At 33.7% G+C, this 17,865-nt stretch overlaps 1 protein-coding gene and 1 long non-coding RNA gene across 3 annotated transcripts; one reads left to right on the top strand and one right to left on the bottom strand.

Annotated features, from left to right (window-relative positions):
- Positions 1-8,707: 8,707 nt before the first annotated feature.
- LOC120171253 lies at positions 8,708-10,911 on the top strand. Its single transcript, XR_005520862.1, has 2 exons — positions 8,708-9,307; positions 10,195-10,911. It is a non-coding gene; the product is annotated as an uncharacterized LOC120171253 (long non-coding RNA).
- A 3,774-nt stretch (positions 10,912-14,685) lies between these two features.
- LOC120171251 (F-box protein PP2-A15-like) lies at positions 14,686-17,865 on the bottom strand. 2 transcript variants are annotated; one of them, XM_039178985.1, is made up of 2 exons: positions 17,740-17,865; positions 14,686-15,344 (listed from the first exon to the last, which is right to left on the bottom strand). In XM_039178985.1, exons 1-2 carry the CDS (start codon positions 17,820-17,822, stop codon positions 14,882-14,884), a joined length of 546 nt encoding a protein of 181 aa, XP_039034916.1. In that variant the 5' UTR covers positions 17,823-17,865; the 3' UTR covers positions 14,686-14,881. The 2 variants fall into 2 exon arrangements, with proteins under 2 accessions (XP_039034916.1, XP_039034917.1); XM_039178986.1 differs by having other exon boundaries at positions 14,686-15,245; positions 17,740-17,859.

Raw genomic sequence — 17,865 nt, 5'->3', positions numbered from 1 at the left:
TAATTTATACCCAATGGCTATGTGAGACTAATAGATCATTTGTATGTTTAATGAAAATTTTACCAATAGCCATATGAGATCGGGTCCCCCATCTATGATTATACCTAACGACTATGTGATATCGGGTATTATCATCATGTTTGTATAATGATTGTGGGTTGCATATGTTGATTGATTGCAATATGATGTTATGGTTAGAGACCCAACATATATATACTCATGGTGATGCCCTTATTAGTAAACTAAGGGAAGTATGAGTCTCATACTTTAGTGATAGAACGATTGAACTTTAAGTAGGCAATACCTGATTATGATCATGCATGTATCTATTGCTTATTACCATATTTGCTAGCATGCTTATGTTTATGATATTCATATGCTGTACTAGATTAACGATTATACTACAGGGCTTTGTAAGCTTAACGTTCAGATAATTTCATTCACATATTAGTAGTTTGGTCGTTCGAGGAGCACCATCGCAGAAGGATTTCTAACATCCTTTTTAGAGTATTGTACTGTTACTTTTAGTGAGTATGTTTATTCATAGGCCCCTTATTATTGTATTTATATTTGTAAACTCTGGGATTGTATTATTTTATTTTAAACTATGTGTCACAAAGCTCAGATTTATTAAAGTATTTTTATAATTACTATGTATGCCATTTTTTAGTAAATATATTATGTTTTAAATGAAACTAAAAAAGGTTTTAAAAATTTTAGTGGTTGCCTCAGCATTCCAATATAGCACTTTAATCTCATTCAGATTTAGAGTGTTATATTTAGTGGTATCAGAGTTTAGTTGAGTTTATCATTGGAACCAGTGGTTGTCTATAATAAGGTGTTAGTGAATATACACCCTTAAGTTCTTGTAGTACTCTTATAAGTATAGAATTCTAATGGTGTATTTACAAAGAATTTGCGTTGAGTAAGGGTTCCAATCGTAGACTCAAGGGAAGGTTTGAGAGTCTTACCTCTCATCCTAATATGGTTGATAATGGTTTGTACCAGATATCAAAAAACATGGAGTCCTGATAGTTATAAGGGTCGAGGAAGCGACCTTCTTCAAGGACTTAACTTCCATTCTTAGGGAGTTAATGGACACCATTCCTAGAGTACAAATTTCTCAGACAATCGCTTCGATTGTAACAACATCATTAGAGTCTCTAATAGAAAGACTAAGAGGTACAAGATAATTGTCTTATATGATTCAAGTGATTATAACCCAATTTTGGCCAATCAGTGATTGATGGAGACCATGAGAACTTTGAGGCAGCTTCATTTTACCCCAAAAGGTAAGCTAGAGTGTGCCACCGCTTTGCTAAATGGTTACGCTATCAATTGGAGGGAGATTGTAAATATGGCTTTACAGCCCGAGATGCCTACATGGGATCAACTCCTTAGTGAGTTTAGAGGAAAATGTTTCGGTGAAGCATATATGGATGAGTTGAGGATATAGTTCTCCTAGTTGGTTCAAACATATCGCATGGTGTATGAATATGAGAAAGAATTCCTTCGGTTGAGCCGATATGCTCCAGAGTTAGTTGCATCTGAGTTCTTGAGGTGTAGGAGGTTCCTTGAGGGCTTCATGTCGTTATTCATGTGCAATTAGTAGTAGGCATGCCTACAATATTTTTAGAGTTAACACATAAAACTAAAGTTGTAGAGAGGGTACAGAGAATGAGGATGGGTTTGATAGGTAATACCGATACTATTAAGTATGGGGAATTTATTATCAGTAAATATATCTCAATCAGTAGCCAAAAGGACCAGAGATTCTCACTAGTAGAGAAGAGCGACACTCGTTCAATCACAATGATTGAGTCAAAGGTCTGTTGTAGGGTCCCATAAAAGACTACTAGTTTCACCGTCTATGGTGAGCACCGAAGGTTTCGATAGAGCTTTGATGTATCTAGATTGTGAACATTGTAGTAGGAGGCATCGATGGAGATTTTTAGAGTCCCTAGGAAGTGTTATAGATATGGGTCCTTGCAGCATGTGGTGAGGGATTATCTTAGTTCAGATAACAATGTTACAACTCGACATGTTCTTAGTTTGACTACGCGTGACCCAGCTTGTTAGTTCACTATGAGGTCTAAAAATGATTTTGATGTCACATATGAGATGTTAGATATGTTTTTAATGATTTTAATTTTTCATATTGTATAGTTAACGTGTGCATTGTTTTGTAGTGTCAGGGTGAACTATGTAGGAAGATTAATTGTGTTAGAGATCCTGGAGTGAGGATTAAAGTAACTAGTTTGGTGGGCTTAGTAAGGTAGACAAGGTTTACCTTAGATTTATATCGAGGGCCTAGGTTGTGCTCGATAGCTGACCTAAGGGAACAAGTTAGCATGAGTGTTATTTTGACCATAGGGTTGCGAGCATAGAGATATATGAGAATCGTATGAAAATTTTTGTGTCTTCCTTATTGAGTTAAGAGTCCACTCCAAGGAAATGTCTTACCGTGGATTCCTCAACTCTTACGTATCCCTGTGGGAGCATCTAAGTGGGTTTTTAAGTTATATATGAGACAATAAGAATATTTTATGCATCAGTATTTAAGGGTTTATGTGACCAACCAAATAGAGATTGAGTAATCTCAAGTTTAGCCTTAGAGATAGAGGTCTCTATGAAGGCATTAAGAATGTCTGAGTAAATTTTGTATGTTGATCATCAATCGTATGTAATAAATTATTTTAGTATTCCAAGAGTTTTTCTAAGGTACTGATCATGTAAAGACATTGGGTGTACATTCTTGTTACAAGAGTGACTTAGGTATAATCTAAAATACATTGGTTTGTAGGCTAGAGAAGTGTGGTCCTGTGAAGTTGTGTGACCCTAAACTACAAAATAATGAATGTTTATCTGTATGGATAGGTGTTTAAGCTTTATGAACCAAACCTCATCCTTGATGTCTCTATATTGCTATAGGAGAGAGAGCCATATACAATACATAATGGTAGGTAATATTGTATAATACCGTTGATTTTATGTTTAAGGCTAAGAAGACCAAATACCTTTTATGTCGATTGGTTAACATTAGATGATATCAAGTAGCACATTTGTGGTAAACGCTAATGAGAACAAGGTGTAAAGTCATAGAATCTTTAATGTCCGAATGCATTCATGAGGGATCTTCGCTTTGAGATGTGTGCTTTCTATGAGAGCCAGATGTTGCTAGTCTCGTTAAGTGTATATTTAGTCTTCCATTTTGACTATCTAAAATGCATAATTTGGAGATTGGCATGCTTTGAATTACAATGCTTTGAATTACAAGGAAAATGAAAAGCAGTTGGGTTATCATAGATGTGTAAAATATTATAGTTGCACAGTGGAAGCGTATAGGCCAATATGTAGAAAGCTAGAGTTTGTCACCGTGTTCTTAGGGGATGACATCAGGGCCATGTATGGAAAAAATTGCATGATCTCATAAAGACGCATGACGAGTTTACCGGCATTTGGTAAGTAAAATAGACTTATAGATTTCAAGCAGGTTGTCAACTCATTTAAGTAAAGTTAGCTAGCGAAGGGTTTAGCAGTTGCAGATAAATGAGGAGAAGTGTAATCCTTGTGAAACGCTTTGAGCATCCATCATTGGGCGATGAGAATGAGAATTAGTGGCTTTACATTTCAGCATCATTGGGTGACCGCGATTGATTTTTTGGGATCACAAGTTTCATGTTATTGTGCTTAGGCTTCTCATTAGAGGATCTGAATCAATGAGAGTTGGAGATGCTTTCAAGACTTCTAAGTGTTCAACGTAGGAGTAGAGTGTCGTTCGATCCTAATGAACTTTGAGGACATATTTTATGTGTAGGAGGGGAGAGTTTTAACATCCTAAATTCAGTTTGGTAGTTTCTGGTTGATCCAAGTGGGTTTTGAAGAACCCATTAGTCCATTAAGAAGGATTATGCCAATGTTGGGCTGGTTCGGGCTAGGTTTGAACCCAAATGGTTATAAAAAGAGTTTTTTTTACATAGTAGGAAAACAAGGAAAGGCCAAAAGAGCAATTATCCCATTTATGAAAATAACGGTGATATTTTGAGATTTTTAAAGTGTTTGGGTGTGGGATTAGAGCTAAAATCTTAACAACTCTTATCTTTTTCTTTTCATATTCTTCCCCCTCATTTTCTTCTTCATTCTGTCCCTATATGTCATAACTAAAAGGTAAGTTCTTGAGCATCTTTCATGCTTTCTTTAGACTTCAAAGTCATCCTTAAGTCTTTGAGAAACTTTGTTTTGAGTTAAAGACTCCTCTATTATGTTTTCGTTAAAGAAAGTGGGTTTTGAATACTCAAGTTTAAGAGGAATAGGATAAAACAATAGTAAAGTAGAAATGAGGTTTATTTTAGATTCTCTAGCTATGGTAGTGTATTTCTAATCTTTTTTGGTGTTATGACTTTCCTAAATGTAATGCTTGATGGGGATTTGGGGTTTCTAAGCATATTGGGGGTTATTGCTTGATTCTTACTTTATAGACATTTTTGTTGTAAAGTTTTTGTTTTTATGGTGATAGATGACCCTAAATAACTCCCTTAAACTCTAAAACATGATTTGGAACCAAAATAGGGTGCTTGAGAGAATTTTTGGTTGATTCCCAAGCCTTATTCAATTCTTTCTAGATTATAGTATCGATATTATTCTTGTAGTATTGATATTGTTCCTGTAACATTGATATTAGTATCAATATTGTTTTTGTATTACCAATACTATTATTACTGATATTGTAGTGATACTGATATTATTAGTACCAATACTATTGTAGTATCAATATTGTCAGTGTCGATACTAGTGTAGTACCAATAATATTAACATTTATAATATTGTTAGTACAAATATTGTTGTAATACCAATACTATTCTTATAGTATCAATACTCCTCATCATTAAAATATCTAAAACATCGCTCGTTACACCCGAATGTCGATAAATTGCTATGAATTGTGCAACTAAGCTTGGAGGCTATGATTTATAAAATGACTTAAACACCCCCATGTGGCATAAACTACAAAAATACCCTTAATGAGAAATAAAATTCAAAAGTATCCCTAAAGGTGCACGTAACGAACTATAAAAAATGAGAGATCATTACGAAAGAATGTATACAAGTGAGATAACATATCACACGAATAATATAATAGCGGAATCATGCATTATGTGAACATCGATAAACCATAAATATGTAGGTTACCCTTCCAGATCAAGGGTGAACTGAAGGGAAGTGTGATGAGAGCAACTAGAGAGAAAGTCGTTATTTAATAACCAACCATAAGTCAAATGTTAAGCTAGAAATAATATACCAAGTGGGTAACGATAATTAATTATTGTGAGAGCATAAAGTGTTAGACACATAAAGTAGTGAAAATGACCAAAACCCCTTAAGTGTTGATTGACCAGAATATAGTGGTATAATGAACTAATATATGTGAAAGACTAATAAACCCTTTTATAACATTTTATATGAGAGAACGCGAATATAATGGCAAATGAGGGGATGACCTCACCTGATTGTGTTGTATTATGTCAGTGTGTAGTTGAGCTATCTTGTTTACCCTTGTGTGGTATTTATATATATGAATGGCCTATGGGCACCTTTGTGTGTATATGTGATTGCATTGACGTTGATTAATAGATATCCATAATGCTTGACTTGACGACTGTTTGATATCAAACCAATGCTTTATTGAGCGGGAATTTTATCGATGGCTCTACGAGACCGGGTTCCCCTCCATAATCTATACCCGATGGCTATGTAAGACAGAGAGATCATTTGTATGTTTGTTAGTAATTTTACCTATGGTTATGTGAGATCAAGTTCCCCCATATATGGTTGTACCTACAACTATATGATATTGGGTACTATCATTGTGTTTGTATGCTGATTATGTGTTGTATATGTTGATGCATTGTGATATGATATTATGGTTCTATCACTAAGAGAAGCATGAGACGGATACTTTAGTGATATAAAAGTTGAGCTCTAAGTATGTAGAGTTTGATTATAACCATGCATGTACCTATTGCTTATTATCATATATGCTAGCATCCTTACGTTTATGAGATTCATATGTTGCTCTAGATTAGTGATTATATTATTGAGCTTTGTAAGCTCAATGTTTAGATATTTTTGTTCACAAGTTAATAATTTAAATTATTCGAGGAGCATCGTTGTAGTAGGATTTCCAGCATCCCTTCTAGAGTATTGTACTGTTACTTTTATTGGGCAAGTGTATTCATAGGACCCTTATTATTGTATTCAGATTTATAAACTCTGAGATTATTATTTTGTTTTAAACTTTGTGCCACAAAGCTTCGATTTGTTAAAGTATCTCTATAACTATTATGGATGTTATTTTTTGGTAAATGTATTGTGTTTTAAATAGAATCATAAAAGGTTTTAAATTTTAGTGGTTGATTCGACAACCCATTGTAGCAATTTAGGCCCATTCGGGTTTATAGCGTTACATAGACCTTTTGAAGCTTACCTTCATAGACTAGGAATACAACATAGATTTACTTGCCCCTTAACATCACAATAAAATGGTGTCGTTAAGCGGAAGCATCATCATCTCTTTGAAACAACTCTCACTCTACTTGCTCAAGCTTTCATTCCACTAAAATTTTAGTCGTATACAATTTTGAGTGTATCTTATCTAATTAATCGAATGCCTTCAAAGTTATCTATGATTGTGCATCTCCTAAACATCAAGGTTATCGATGATTGGATGCTATAGACCGAGTCTTTCTTTCGCACCACATAAAGATTAATGAGGGAATTTTCCCTTTTTCTCAATATTCTACTACAGTTGAGATTGTTCACCCTAATATATCTTATTTTATTTCTTTTCTTTCTATCACTTAGCCTTTAGCAGAGCAGATATCATAGCTTATATTTCTTTTTGAAGGAACAACTTTTACACCAACTTCACCCTCTGTAATAGAAGTAGATGGCACTTCAAAAACAATTATTGTTGATGCTTGTTTTACTCCTTAAACAATAGCAGAACCATCAGTTGATTTGCCTGTTTCTACCTCATTAAATGTAGCTTCTACTTCTTCTGTACCAAGTTTTCATCATATGGTCACTAAAAGTAAAATGGGAAACTTTAAACGTAAGGTTTATACAATGGATCATAGTCACTAACTCGTGATGTTTATGAGGTCATGTTGCATTCCAAGCGATGAGAAGATATCTTAGCTAAGTATAATGCATTACAACAAAATGACACATGAGGAATTGGTTGAATTACCATAAGGAATAAAACCCATTGGGTGCAAATGGTTTTTTAAGATTAAGCATAAAGTTGATAGAACCATCAATCGGTTCGAAGCCATATTTGTAGCCAAGGGATATTCTCAACTTCCAAGTCATGACTATCTTAATACTTTTAGTCCTATTGTCAAAACATTCATGGTGGACATCTTACTCTCTTGGCAGTGACTAATTGTTGGTAGGTTTGACAAGTTGATGTCAAAAATGCCTTCTTAAAGGGAGACTTAAGTGAGGGTTTCTATATGACTCAACTAGGTAGGTTTAAGCAAATCAAGGAAGATGGGACACCGTTAGTTTGTAAGCTTAAACGATTCTTTTATGGAATACGCCAAGATGCGAGAAACTAGTTCACTAAGCTTAAGGATTTTTTTGCTCTCCTTGAAATTTCGACCCTCTAATGCTGATAATTCCTTATACATATATAATGAGGTTGATTTTACAATATATGTGGCTGTATATGTTAATGACACTCTGATTACAGGAAATTCTACAACTTATATTGATGATGTTGTTTGTAAGCTTGATGTTGAATTCTCTTTGAATGATTTGGGCAACTTGTAATATTTTCTAGGTGTTGGAGTAAAGTATATTCAAGGAAGTTTGTTCTTGACTCAAATGTGGTATATTGCTGAGGTATTAAACAAGGACAAGATGAGTGGTGCAAGGCATGTTTTTACACTAATAGTTGTGGTGCCAAAACTCAGTAACTACGATGGGGCAAAGCTGTAAATCCTTATCGATATCGCAGTATTGTAGGTGTACTAGTGTAACAACCTAAAATCTGACTTAGTAGTTCAGGTCGGTGGCTCGGTAAATTTTTGAGATTTCCGAAAAAGTCATAATTTTGAGAATTTTTAAAGTAGAAATTATTTTAGAATAGTATTATTAATTTTAATTCGGGTTAATTAAATGATTTTAAAAGTGTAATTTTAGTCGTCAAAATGGAATAGGATTGATTATTAAAATCTATAAAGTGATTTTACCAAGTGTTGATATTATCCATTTATTTTCTTATTTTTGTATAAACTTAAACTTTTATACTCTTTTTGATTTTAAACTCTTTATTTTGATTTTTAATTTACTTTAAATGATGTTAATCTAATTTTTCTTTTATCCAAATTAAATATAACTTTTCCCTAATGTTTTGATACTCATCCAAAACATGTTCAGTTTTCCTCTTGTTTTCTTCAATGGCTAAAACCTTCGTTTCCTTTCTCTCAAACCTTTTTGCTGATTTTATTCTTGATTAAATCAATTCTCAAACTTGATTTTCAAACTTCCATTTCTTCCTCTTAACCGTGGATTACTCTAACTTAGAGGAGTTCCCTTAATTTCTTCCTTTGATTCTTCTTCTTCTCCTTCAATCAATTTCCAGCAAGTTAAACTTCATTTTCTTAGTTCCTTTATGTTTCGCTGATTAAAAGAGATCCTTCTATATTGATGGATAATGGTTTCAATGAGATATTGGTTTTTGGATGATTAAAAAGGATGTTCGAATAAATTCAAAAGATAACTTTATTGAGTTGTTTTAGGGTTTCTTTTGAAAAAAATAGATTTTAATGATGAGGTAAATATTGGGTTAAAATAGTTTTTCAATCAGAATTGGATTTCATATCGGTTTCCTTAAAATAAGCTTAGTTTTGACCTTTTTTGCAAATTTGGGAATCGCTTTGGCTGTTGCTGTTTTTGGATGGTATTTGATGTTTAGAAGCTTATTTAGTTTTATTTGATTAGTTTTAGGTGGAAGAATGTTGTTTTAAGTTTTGGAAAGTTTCGGGTTAAAGAACGGTAAAATTTTTTGTTGTATCGACGTTCTTGCTCTGTTTTTGTATAATATTTTCTGCTCTATTTCGAGCACTTTGGTGACATTCTTTATGGTTTCTAAGGTGATATTTAGGTCTATGATGGAGTAAAATTGGTGTGTTATTGTTTGGTGTTTGTTTGACGTAAGTTTGATTGATTTTGAGTGGTAAAAACGGTAGAGATGAGTGGATATTCATTCTTTTATAAAGAGCATTGGTAATGTTAATTGAAGGTTAGAATGGTAAGCATCTTAGTGAAACTAAGAGTGAGTTAATGTTCTGTTTTGGCATTGATTTCCTTAATGTGAACATTTTACAATGATGATGATTAAGCATGATTATACATGAACATGATGATACCTTGTGAAGCGTACATGATTTTGTAAGTTATGTTTACAAGCTATTATGAATTTAGTTATGGACGTGCAGAGACAATTTTTTGTCCAAGAATGAGTAGAGACAATTCACTATTCTATTTGGTTGATCATGACAATCACCTTAGTTTGAAAACTATTTTTTGAAATGAATAAGTATATGTATATGTTATGCATCATTTGGCAACTATTTATGATAAACTTGACTTAATTGGCAATTATTCTTAATGGGACCTTGGATATGAAAGGCATGCCTAGGAAATAGTACTTTATGTTTTGATAAGTATATGTGTAAGGGATATGGTGTAAGGTTGGTGCGTTGAGCTTTGCTCCGAAATATGGAAGTTAAGACCTATGTGAGTCCAAAATAAAAGGAGTGGTATGGAGTTCGTTTATCCATAGATAAGTTGTGTTTTGAACAAATGCCAATGGTCTTAAATGAGATTATTATGTGCGTTGTGTGTATGGACTTCCGACAACGGTAATGGTGTATGTGAGAATGTGTATCGCATTGTTAATCATGAAATTACCAAGCATGTTATAATCTAGAAATCAAGTAAGATGTTAAGTTATGTGTAATGAAACATTGTGCATTTGATTAAGTAATAATGTGATATGCTTTGATAAGGATTTTACAATGTTTAGGACACTTTTATTAATTTTTACTATGAGCATTATGATAGAAGGTTTAGACATTCTTGGGCTTTAAGCTCACACCATTGAATACATTCTGCAGAGTACTAGAGGTTGGTTCGTTAGTGTGGAAGCGTTGTCCGATGGTGATCAAATAAGACTCGACTTTTATAAGAGTATGCAAACCATGTGTTGATTTGAGACAATGTGGGAATGATATGTTGGGATTTTTGTTAAGTTTTGGTGTTGTTAAGTTTGTAAATATTATGGTGATTAATTGACCTCTTGAATTACTTGGTGGTATGTCATGATGATGATGTTTTGAGTATGTGTTAGTTATTGATTTCATATAGGTAGGATGTGCAAACGTTGCTATGAACTTAAATACGTGTTTGAATGGCCTGGACAAGTTAAGTTTACATAATATGTTAGTGTCTTAGGAAGCATGAAATGAGAGTTTTTGTGTCTTTTGGTTAGGTGACTTAAGAAAAAGTAAGTTGTTTATGTAAAATTTGACTTTTAATGCTAGATTTCATTACGATGTGTTGACCAATGTTTTGAAGCATGCTACAAGTGTATTATGATGTGTATGAAGTGGTTTGAGCTTGTACATGTATGTATTTAGAAACTATGAGTGATTAAGTGGAAGTTTACAAACTCATTTTTGCATGTTCATATGAAATTTTGTAATTTCCCAAAAAAAATGATCAATCTCTCACCCCAGAGGATCGATCTCAAACATACTGTATTGCACAGGATCGATCCCTTACAAAACGGATCGATCCCTTTTCAAAACGGATCGATCCCTTCGCTGCGTGTTTAAGGAAAAATGAGAAAATTCAATTTATTAAAGGTTATAAGAGTTCCTAAGTCTTAGTTTGGCCCTAGGATGTTTATGTATGTTTAAAATGGTCCTGAAATGGATTTGTTAATTAATATTAGACTCTAAATTGAAAATTTGTGGGATTTGTTTTATCACACTCTAATCTATTAAATCATATGATAAGAGAGTCAATTGCATGATTGTTGTTCATGTAAGACTTTTGATTAATTTACATTTTGGTCCCTAAGTTTGTAAGTTCAATTAGATTCTCGATTGATGTCCGATCAATATGAAACTTCGCATGTCATTAGTTAATGATAGTAAATGAATAATAATGAGCCTAATTAGATAATTTACCCTTAAGGATTTTAATTATGAAATGACTAGTTTACCCATGATGAACTGGTAGTATTTTTCTTGAAATGTTGAATTATTGATTGACGTTAGTTTATTAAATGTTTATCGCTTCCATGAATTGCATATTGTATGTTAAAAAATTTTAATTGCTTCTGCTTATATTGCATGTTTTTAAAGATTTTGTTATGTCCGACAAGTTCAGAACCTAATGTATGCTCGGGTATCTGTGTCACCTTACGTGGTCAGGTATAGGGTGTTACAACTACAATACATTTTCCACACGCGCCCTAATATTGAAAGGGGCCATAGATTTTGGACTCTGGTTCTCCTCTCAATCATCTGCAACAGCTCTTACTCTTTCCTCTAATTAAAACTGGGACGGTGATCCTGATGATCATCGTTCCATCTAAGGTTTTTGTATCTATAATGGGTCTCATTTTCTCTCTTGGTGTTCAAGGAAATAGCACACTATTTCACGATCCACTATTGAGGCAGAATATTATAGTTTAATTGATGCAACATCAGAAGTCGTATGGGTTAATGCTCTTCTGCAAGATATGTGTGTTTTGTTTAGTGAAGTTCCAAGAATTTGGTGTGACAACACTAGCACTGTAGCTATGAAAGTTGACCCAGTCTTGCATGCTACTGCAAAACACGTGGAACTTGGTCTTCATTTTGTTCGAGAAAAGGTGCAATAACAAAATTTACAAGTAATTACATCATCGCACATTGTCAACTTGTTGATGTCTTAACTAAACCTCTTGTTATTTCTAAGTTTGAAGCTATGAGGAAGAAACTTTGTATTTTTCATGTGTAAGATATTGAGACCACCAAGAAGCAGGGAGAATGTTAAAGCATATTGGTTTATTTTGCCAGGCTAAAGTAATTGTAATTTGTTGGGCCATTCTTCCATACTAGAGTAACTGAAATTCCTTAGGTAGTTTTCAGTATATTAAATTGGTTAGCATATGAGTTATGAATAAAGTAATAGAAAAGGCTTAAGGCTAGCCTTTTGGATTTCATGATTTTGTGTTCACTAATAGAAAGGTTTCATTCTTATTCTCTTATTCTTGTTCTCTACTAGAACTCAAAGTAAATTTGGTTCTTCATTTTCAACAGATTATCATGTCAGCAGGTGTTTTCAGGCGTTGTTCATGGGATTTTTCACACTTTAAAGGTTAAATCTTGTCCTTGAAAGGTTCAATTCAAGTGAGTGAATTGAAAAATCTTCATTGGTGGAAAGCTAAATCAATTGTGTCAAAAATTTTAAATTTTATTCAAGATTCCACCAAATTCTCTTGAAGTCAATTCATCATCTCTTAACAATTTCATATTGATCGAAGAGCTAACAGAGGAAAACAGAGAATAGTGGTTACAGAAGATGTCAACCCCTTATCAATCTTGATTGAAAGTATTTATAGTAGTCCTTACTATATGTGTCAATTGTAAGATATTATGGTTATTAATAGGCTAGTGAAGTAGTAAAATTTGATAGTTAGATTTTTAAATTTTATTATGGTAGATTTATTAGGGGTTCTATCTACACACTATATTTAACTAAGAGAATATTGACTTTTTTTAATGACTCGACGGGGATGGAGAGGCTTCCGAAAGTGCATCTATGCATGTCTAACAAGATTGAAACTTAAATTGAATCCTATTGTTAGACTTAGTGCGTGACAAACGATCACTACTCAACTCATGTCATGTGTGAAAGTTAAATTACATTTACATTACCCATATATTCATTACGGAGGAGTATGATAAATTAAGACTTGTGTAATCTAAGTTGGATCTACGAATAAATTGAACTTTATTTGATAGATGATAAAATCTATTTTGCTTTATTACCATCAATTATGTCCTAAGCGTAGCCATCCATCCTCCCATACCCTAAGGCATCCAAAAATTTTACCCAAACACATATGACCCACTTGCGGACCTAATGTCCTCCTTCATTCCATTTTAAATAAAAGAATTTGGTTTTGATTTGGTACACATTTTTCTCAAGGGAAAAGGAAACCCCAAATGTTAAAATACCCTGAAATTTGACTATATTACAAAACCCAGAATTGGATCATCATAGCCCACAAGAACCAATTCAGACCCAACAGCCCTCCATCGCTTAAGAATTGTGTTGGAGAAACACCTTTCCTTTTAGGGATGTAAATAAATACTTGAAGAACTTAACCTTTACCGACAATCAATTAGCCTAACAGATGTTCATCATACATTCATTAATGACACATTCCATCTTTAATATATATAAATGATTGGAATCTAATATCACTCAGAATTAAAATAAAGAAAGCTATTTTATATAATTTGCTTTATATGTAATAAAGAAAGCTGAATCCAAGGTATTATTTTGAATTTGAATGAAGCAAGAAAGCGAGAGAGATGATAAGATACGTTATACTTTTAGCCTAACAGCCACTGGTCCTGAATAGCTATTATAGGTTGGCTAATTTCACCAAGCTGTTGTCTAGGTTTACTCAACACCACTGCCACTTGTCCATATTTAATCAAAACCATTAACGCTTATAGAAACAACGTTAAATGCACAAAACTAATCTCTCCATAGGAGTCGGCACAAATGTCTAAACCCACATGATAAACCAACCGAAACTAATGCAACCATAACTCAAACATCAAAACCTCTATCCTTTTACAAACAACCGCCCAACACTCAAAACTAATTAAACTCCATGGACCCACTTTTGGGGAAATAGGGCAATCAGGCTAGCCAGCTTCATGGTTTACCACCAGCAATGCAACTTCACAGTTATAACATAAAGTCAACCAATAATGACACATAATCATATACCACACCTACACAAACACAAACCATGAGACGGGCAAGGTTCCCTTATTTCATTTTCTAATACCATATTCAAATGGTTGGCCAAATTGTCAAGCAAAATCAGGGGCATGCAAATGAAGTCAACATATTGAAACCAAGGTTTAACCAACCATAGATACCACATTCCACTTTATTTTCCTAACAGAATGGCCAATCTAGACCTACAGCCACAGTTGATGCCAGGGTTCCATAATCACAATTGCATCGATGAAAGAAGTGTATTCATATACGACACAACACCTAAAAAGCCACATGCCAAGTCATAGAGAAGCCACAAATTTCATAATTTATACGAATATTCATCACGGTATAACTGCTGAAAATAATTAAACAACTATTGAACAGGATAAAGCTCATAGAAATCAGAATAGAGAACAAAGCTTCTACTAGAACCATGAAGCTTTTAAGCATAAAGAAACGATGGAGATAATATGGTGTTATAGGATACAAGAATTAGGTTGCCTCATTTCCATCACAACTGGATTACAAAAATTTTAACAGAGCTTCTGGTGAAAACAATATGACAAACAAGCATAATCCCTAAATTTATGTACACGTGTAAAGAAAGAAACAAAACTGGATCAAATACATGGTAGTGAAGCTTACGTGATCATAGAGGACGCATACCTACTCCAAAAACCAATTAAGACGAAACTCTCTAAAACAACAATTGCCTTCAGAAGTATAAGCTGTACGTGAAACCGCATGGGATTTCCAGGGATCATTGATGACAACAATAACTCTGATATGTTTCTGGTTATTTCAAAGTCCCTCTTCTTTTACGCTCTTTAAGGTCAGTGGGGATAATAAATACAGAATCTACACAAAGCCCTCCTTTAGAATGTGTGCAATCTATCTGTTTCACGGAAAATCTGACTTCAGTTGTTGGTTCTGAGGTGTTGACGATAAATTCCCCTACCTTGTAGTCTATCCAGCATCCACGCTTATGGTTTCCATTTTCATAATCTTGTTCAGTATCGTCCAAATAGTGCTCACATGATTCTAGCTGGCCATCAGAAGTAGACAACTCAAATTTCACAGGCTTTATATCCCAACCGTGTGTGTGCTCGAAACTAGACATCCGTCTTCCCAACCTTTGGGAAAATCTTCCAAGGTGAAGCCTGAATGAGAGAGTATATATATCAGCTGGAAGAGGAAACTTTACTACTCCATCTACTTCAAACCACCATATTTGCTGCAAATACGCTACAATATGGAATCTGGAAGAACAAAATAGGGAACGATTATTAAAATTACTAAGAAAGAAAGCTGGAAGAGAAGGTGGAAAGATCATGTTAGCCACTGGCCAATGCAACTGAAAAATAATTTGTTCAATGGCATACAATTCTGAAGATCTCAGCACTGGAAATTTCCAGGTTTGCACTCTTCATAGAAAAAGATAAAAGTTCAATAAAAAAAATTCACAATTAAGTAGTACAAAGTTTTCATAGGTAGAACAGAATCAATAATATCCTTTCAAAATATTTTGTTCAACGAATGAAGCACCATAAGAAAGGCTAAACTCGGTATATATGATAGAGTAATGGAAACTAGTCACTGGGTGGGAACCCAATATCTTGGACACACTGTAAAGTGATCAAAGGAAAGAATAAAGATCAGTATTGAGGGCAATGTTAAAGCATCATACCACAAATATACGCCCTAGTACATTGGAAATTTTATCACCCTGAATACATTGAACATTGCAATCACTCGAACTGAATGCAGTGTAGATACTTGTGAGATATAGATGACTATTACAATCAGATCACTCCCCACCAGAAAACAGAAAAATGAATTAATTGACAGGACGAGATTTACTACCCCTTGATCATTCTGATCAACACAAACTATTTCCAGTTAATAAAAAATTAAAGGTTGAGTCACACTAAATAACCGAATTTGAAATGATGGTAAGAGTACTGAAACCTGGAAGCTTGCCTCAGCGATAAATTTTTATTTCTATCAAGCTCTCACTCATAAAGACTATGCTTTGAGCACTTCAATAGTATCAAGATCTCGGGACCATATCATGACTAAATAAAGGATATGAGGTTTTATGGAAAACGAAGGGATATCTCTTAGTCATATTACCTAGGCACTGTAATTATATAAACCAAAACGCTAGAAAAAAGGCTCTATGCACATCATTTGGAAGACAGAAACTTGAAATCAGCTTGCCTTATTATAATTGTTGGGAATATAATTAGTATAGATGCAAGTCCTTTTAAAAGTCATAGATGGTTGTACAATTTTTTAAATATATCAGAAGATAAGAAGATTAACATGAAAACGAAAGCTATTATCCGAGTCATAAAATTCTTAACCATGTGTTGCCAATTAGGAGGTTTCAAGAAGACGTTATAAGATCCTATATCCTGCCTTTTATACGGAAGCCTTCAATTAGTCAGTCTCATAGTTGACTATGGCAGAAAATATTCAATGGATGGCCACTAGACCCCGGAACATTTGAATGTTTTTAACATCTGTCATCCCTTAAATATTTTTACCATGCTTCAAGAATAGGAAACAAAACCAAAGAAGCTTTGAAAATCAGAACATTATGCAACAAAAACAAAATTCAATTCTACCCAGGTTTTGGGGACTATAATCCCATTTTCTGAGCAAAAATCTTATAATTAAAAAGATTGAAATATAACATCCTGTAGAAAAAAACGAAGCTTTGAACATGTATCATATGAAGGATTACACTAAAATAGTAATTATGAGAAAGAGCTAAGCAACCAATGGGTTACACAATATAACCATCTAAAGGCAAGTAAAAACTGATGTGGTCGAGAAAAATTTTCAAAAGGTTAGCAAGAGAAGAAAATATTCTTTTCTCACAACCCCTCAAAAAGATAATATATGTTGAAAGGATGAAAGTAATATGTACAGAAAAACAGACATAGATGGGGAAATCATTAGTTATTTGTTTCACTGTACAAGAACAGACAAATGCAAAATAACTCTTAGTGCACTAATAGGAAAATTAATTCAAGCACAGAAGCATCGAAGAAGGAAATTGAAAATTTAGCATATTAGCATCTTCTCTTTCCTTATAAGCCTCTTCCAAAATCCAACCTATAAAATATCGCTTGAGATTATTAATGTGGCAATGTGGATAAACATAATCTCTAAACAAGATTAAGTAAAAGATTCCATCATCATCTCAACATTAACAATGAATAAGCAACCATGAAATTTTTCAAAGCTTTCACTCTTTCTACATAATACCATTTGAATGAGGAAAAACATCAACAGACAACAAAAGCCTAGAATGTCGCCATTAAGTAGCACCCAAATGCATTTCCTTCCACCAAAAGTTAAATGAGACATGCAATTAATAATACAATTCCCCAGATATCACATTCCAATAAAAATGTAGCTTAATCCATATATATGCTCCATGTGAAAGCAAAATCAGGCATAATTACTTCCTTTTTGTGCTTTCCAAGCAATCACTACAGCATTCTAACAAGCTGGTTAAAAACCATGCTAGAAACACTTCAAGATGCAAGTATATCAATCCCATATAAAGTCAATATCAATATCAATATCAATAAATTCTACAAGTGACTTCAGTATTGAAGGATAATGATATATGTGTCTAACCTAGATTCTTCTGTAGAAACACAATTCCAATATCTCCGATCATCGATTCCTGTTATTGCCATCCCTTTTGCAGATATTGCCATGCATACCCTCCCGGTCACTCTGTCCAGCCATACTTCCTACATA

The sequence above is a fragment of the Hibiscus syriacus genome, unplaced genomic scaffold (genome assembly GCF_006381635.1).
Source record: "Hibiscus syriacus cultivar Baekdansim isolate YM2019G1 unplaced genomic scaffold, ASM638163v2 tig00111827_pilon, whole genome shotgun sequence".
NCBI lineage: Eukaryota > Viridiplantae > Streptophyta > Magnoliopsida > Malvales > Malvaceae > Hibiscus > Hibiscus syriacus.
This window is presented reverse-complemented; position numbering and strand designations above follow the sequence as displayed.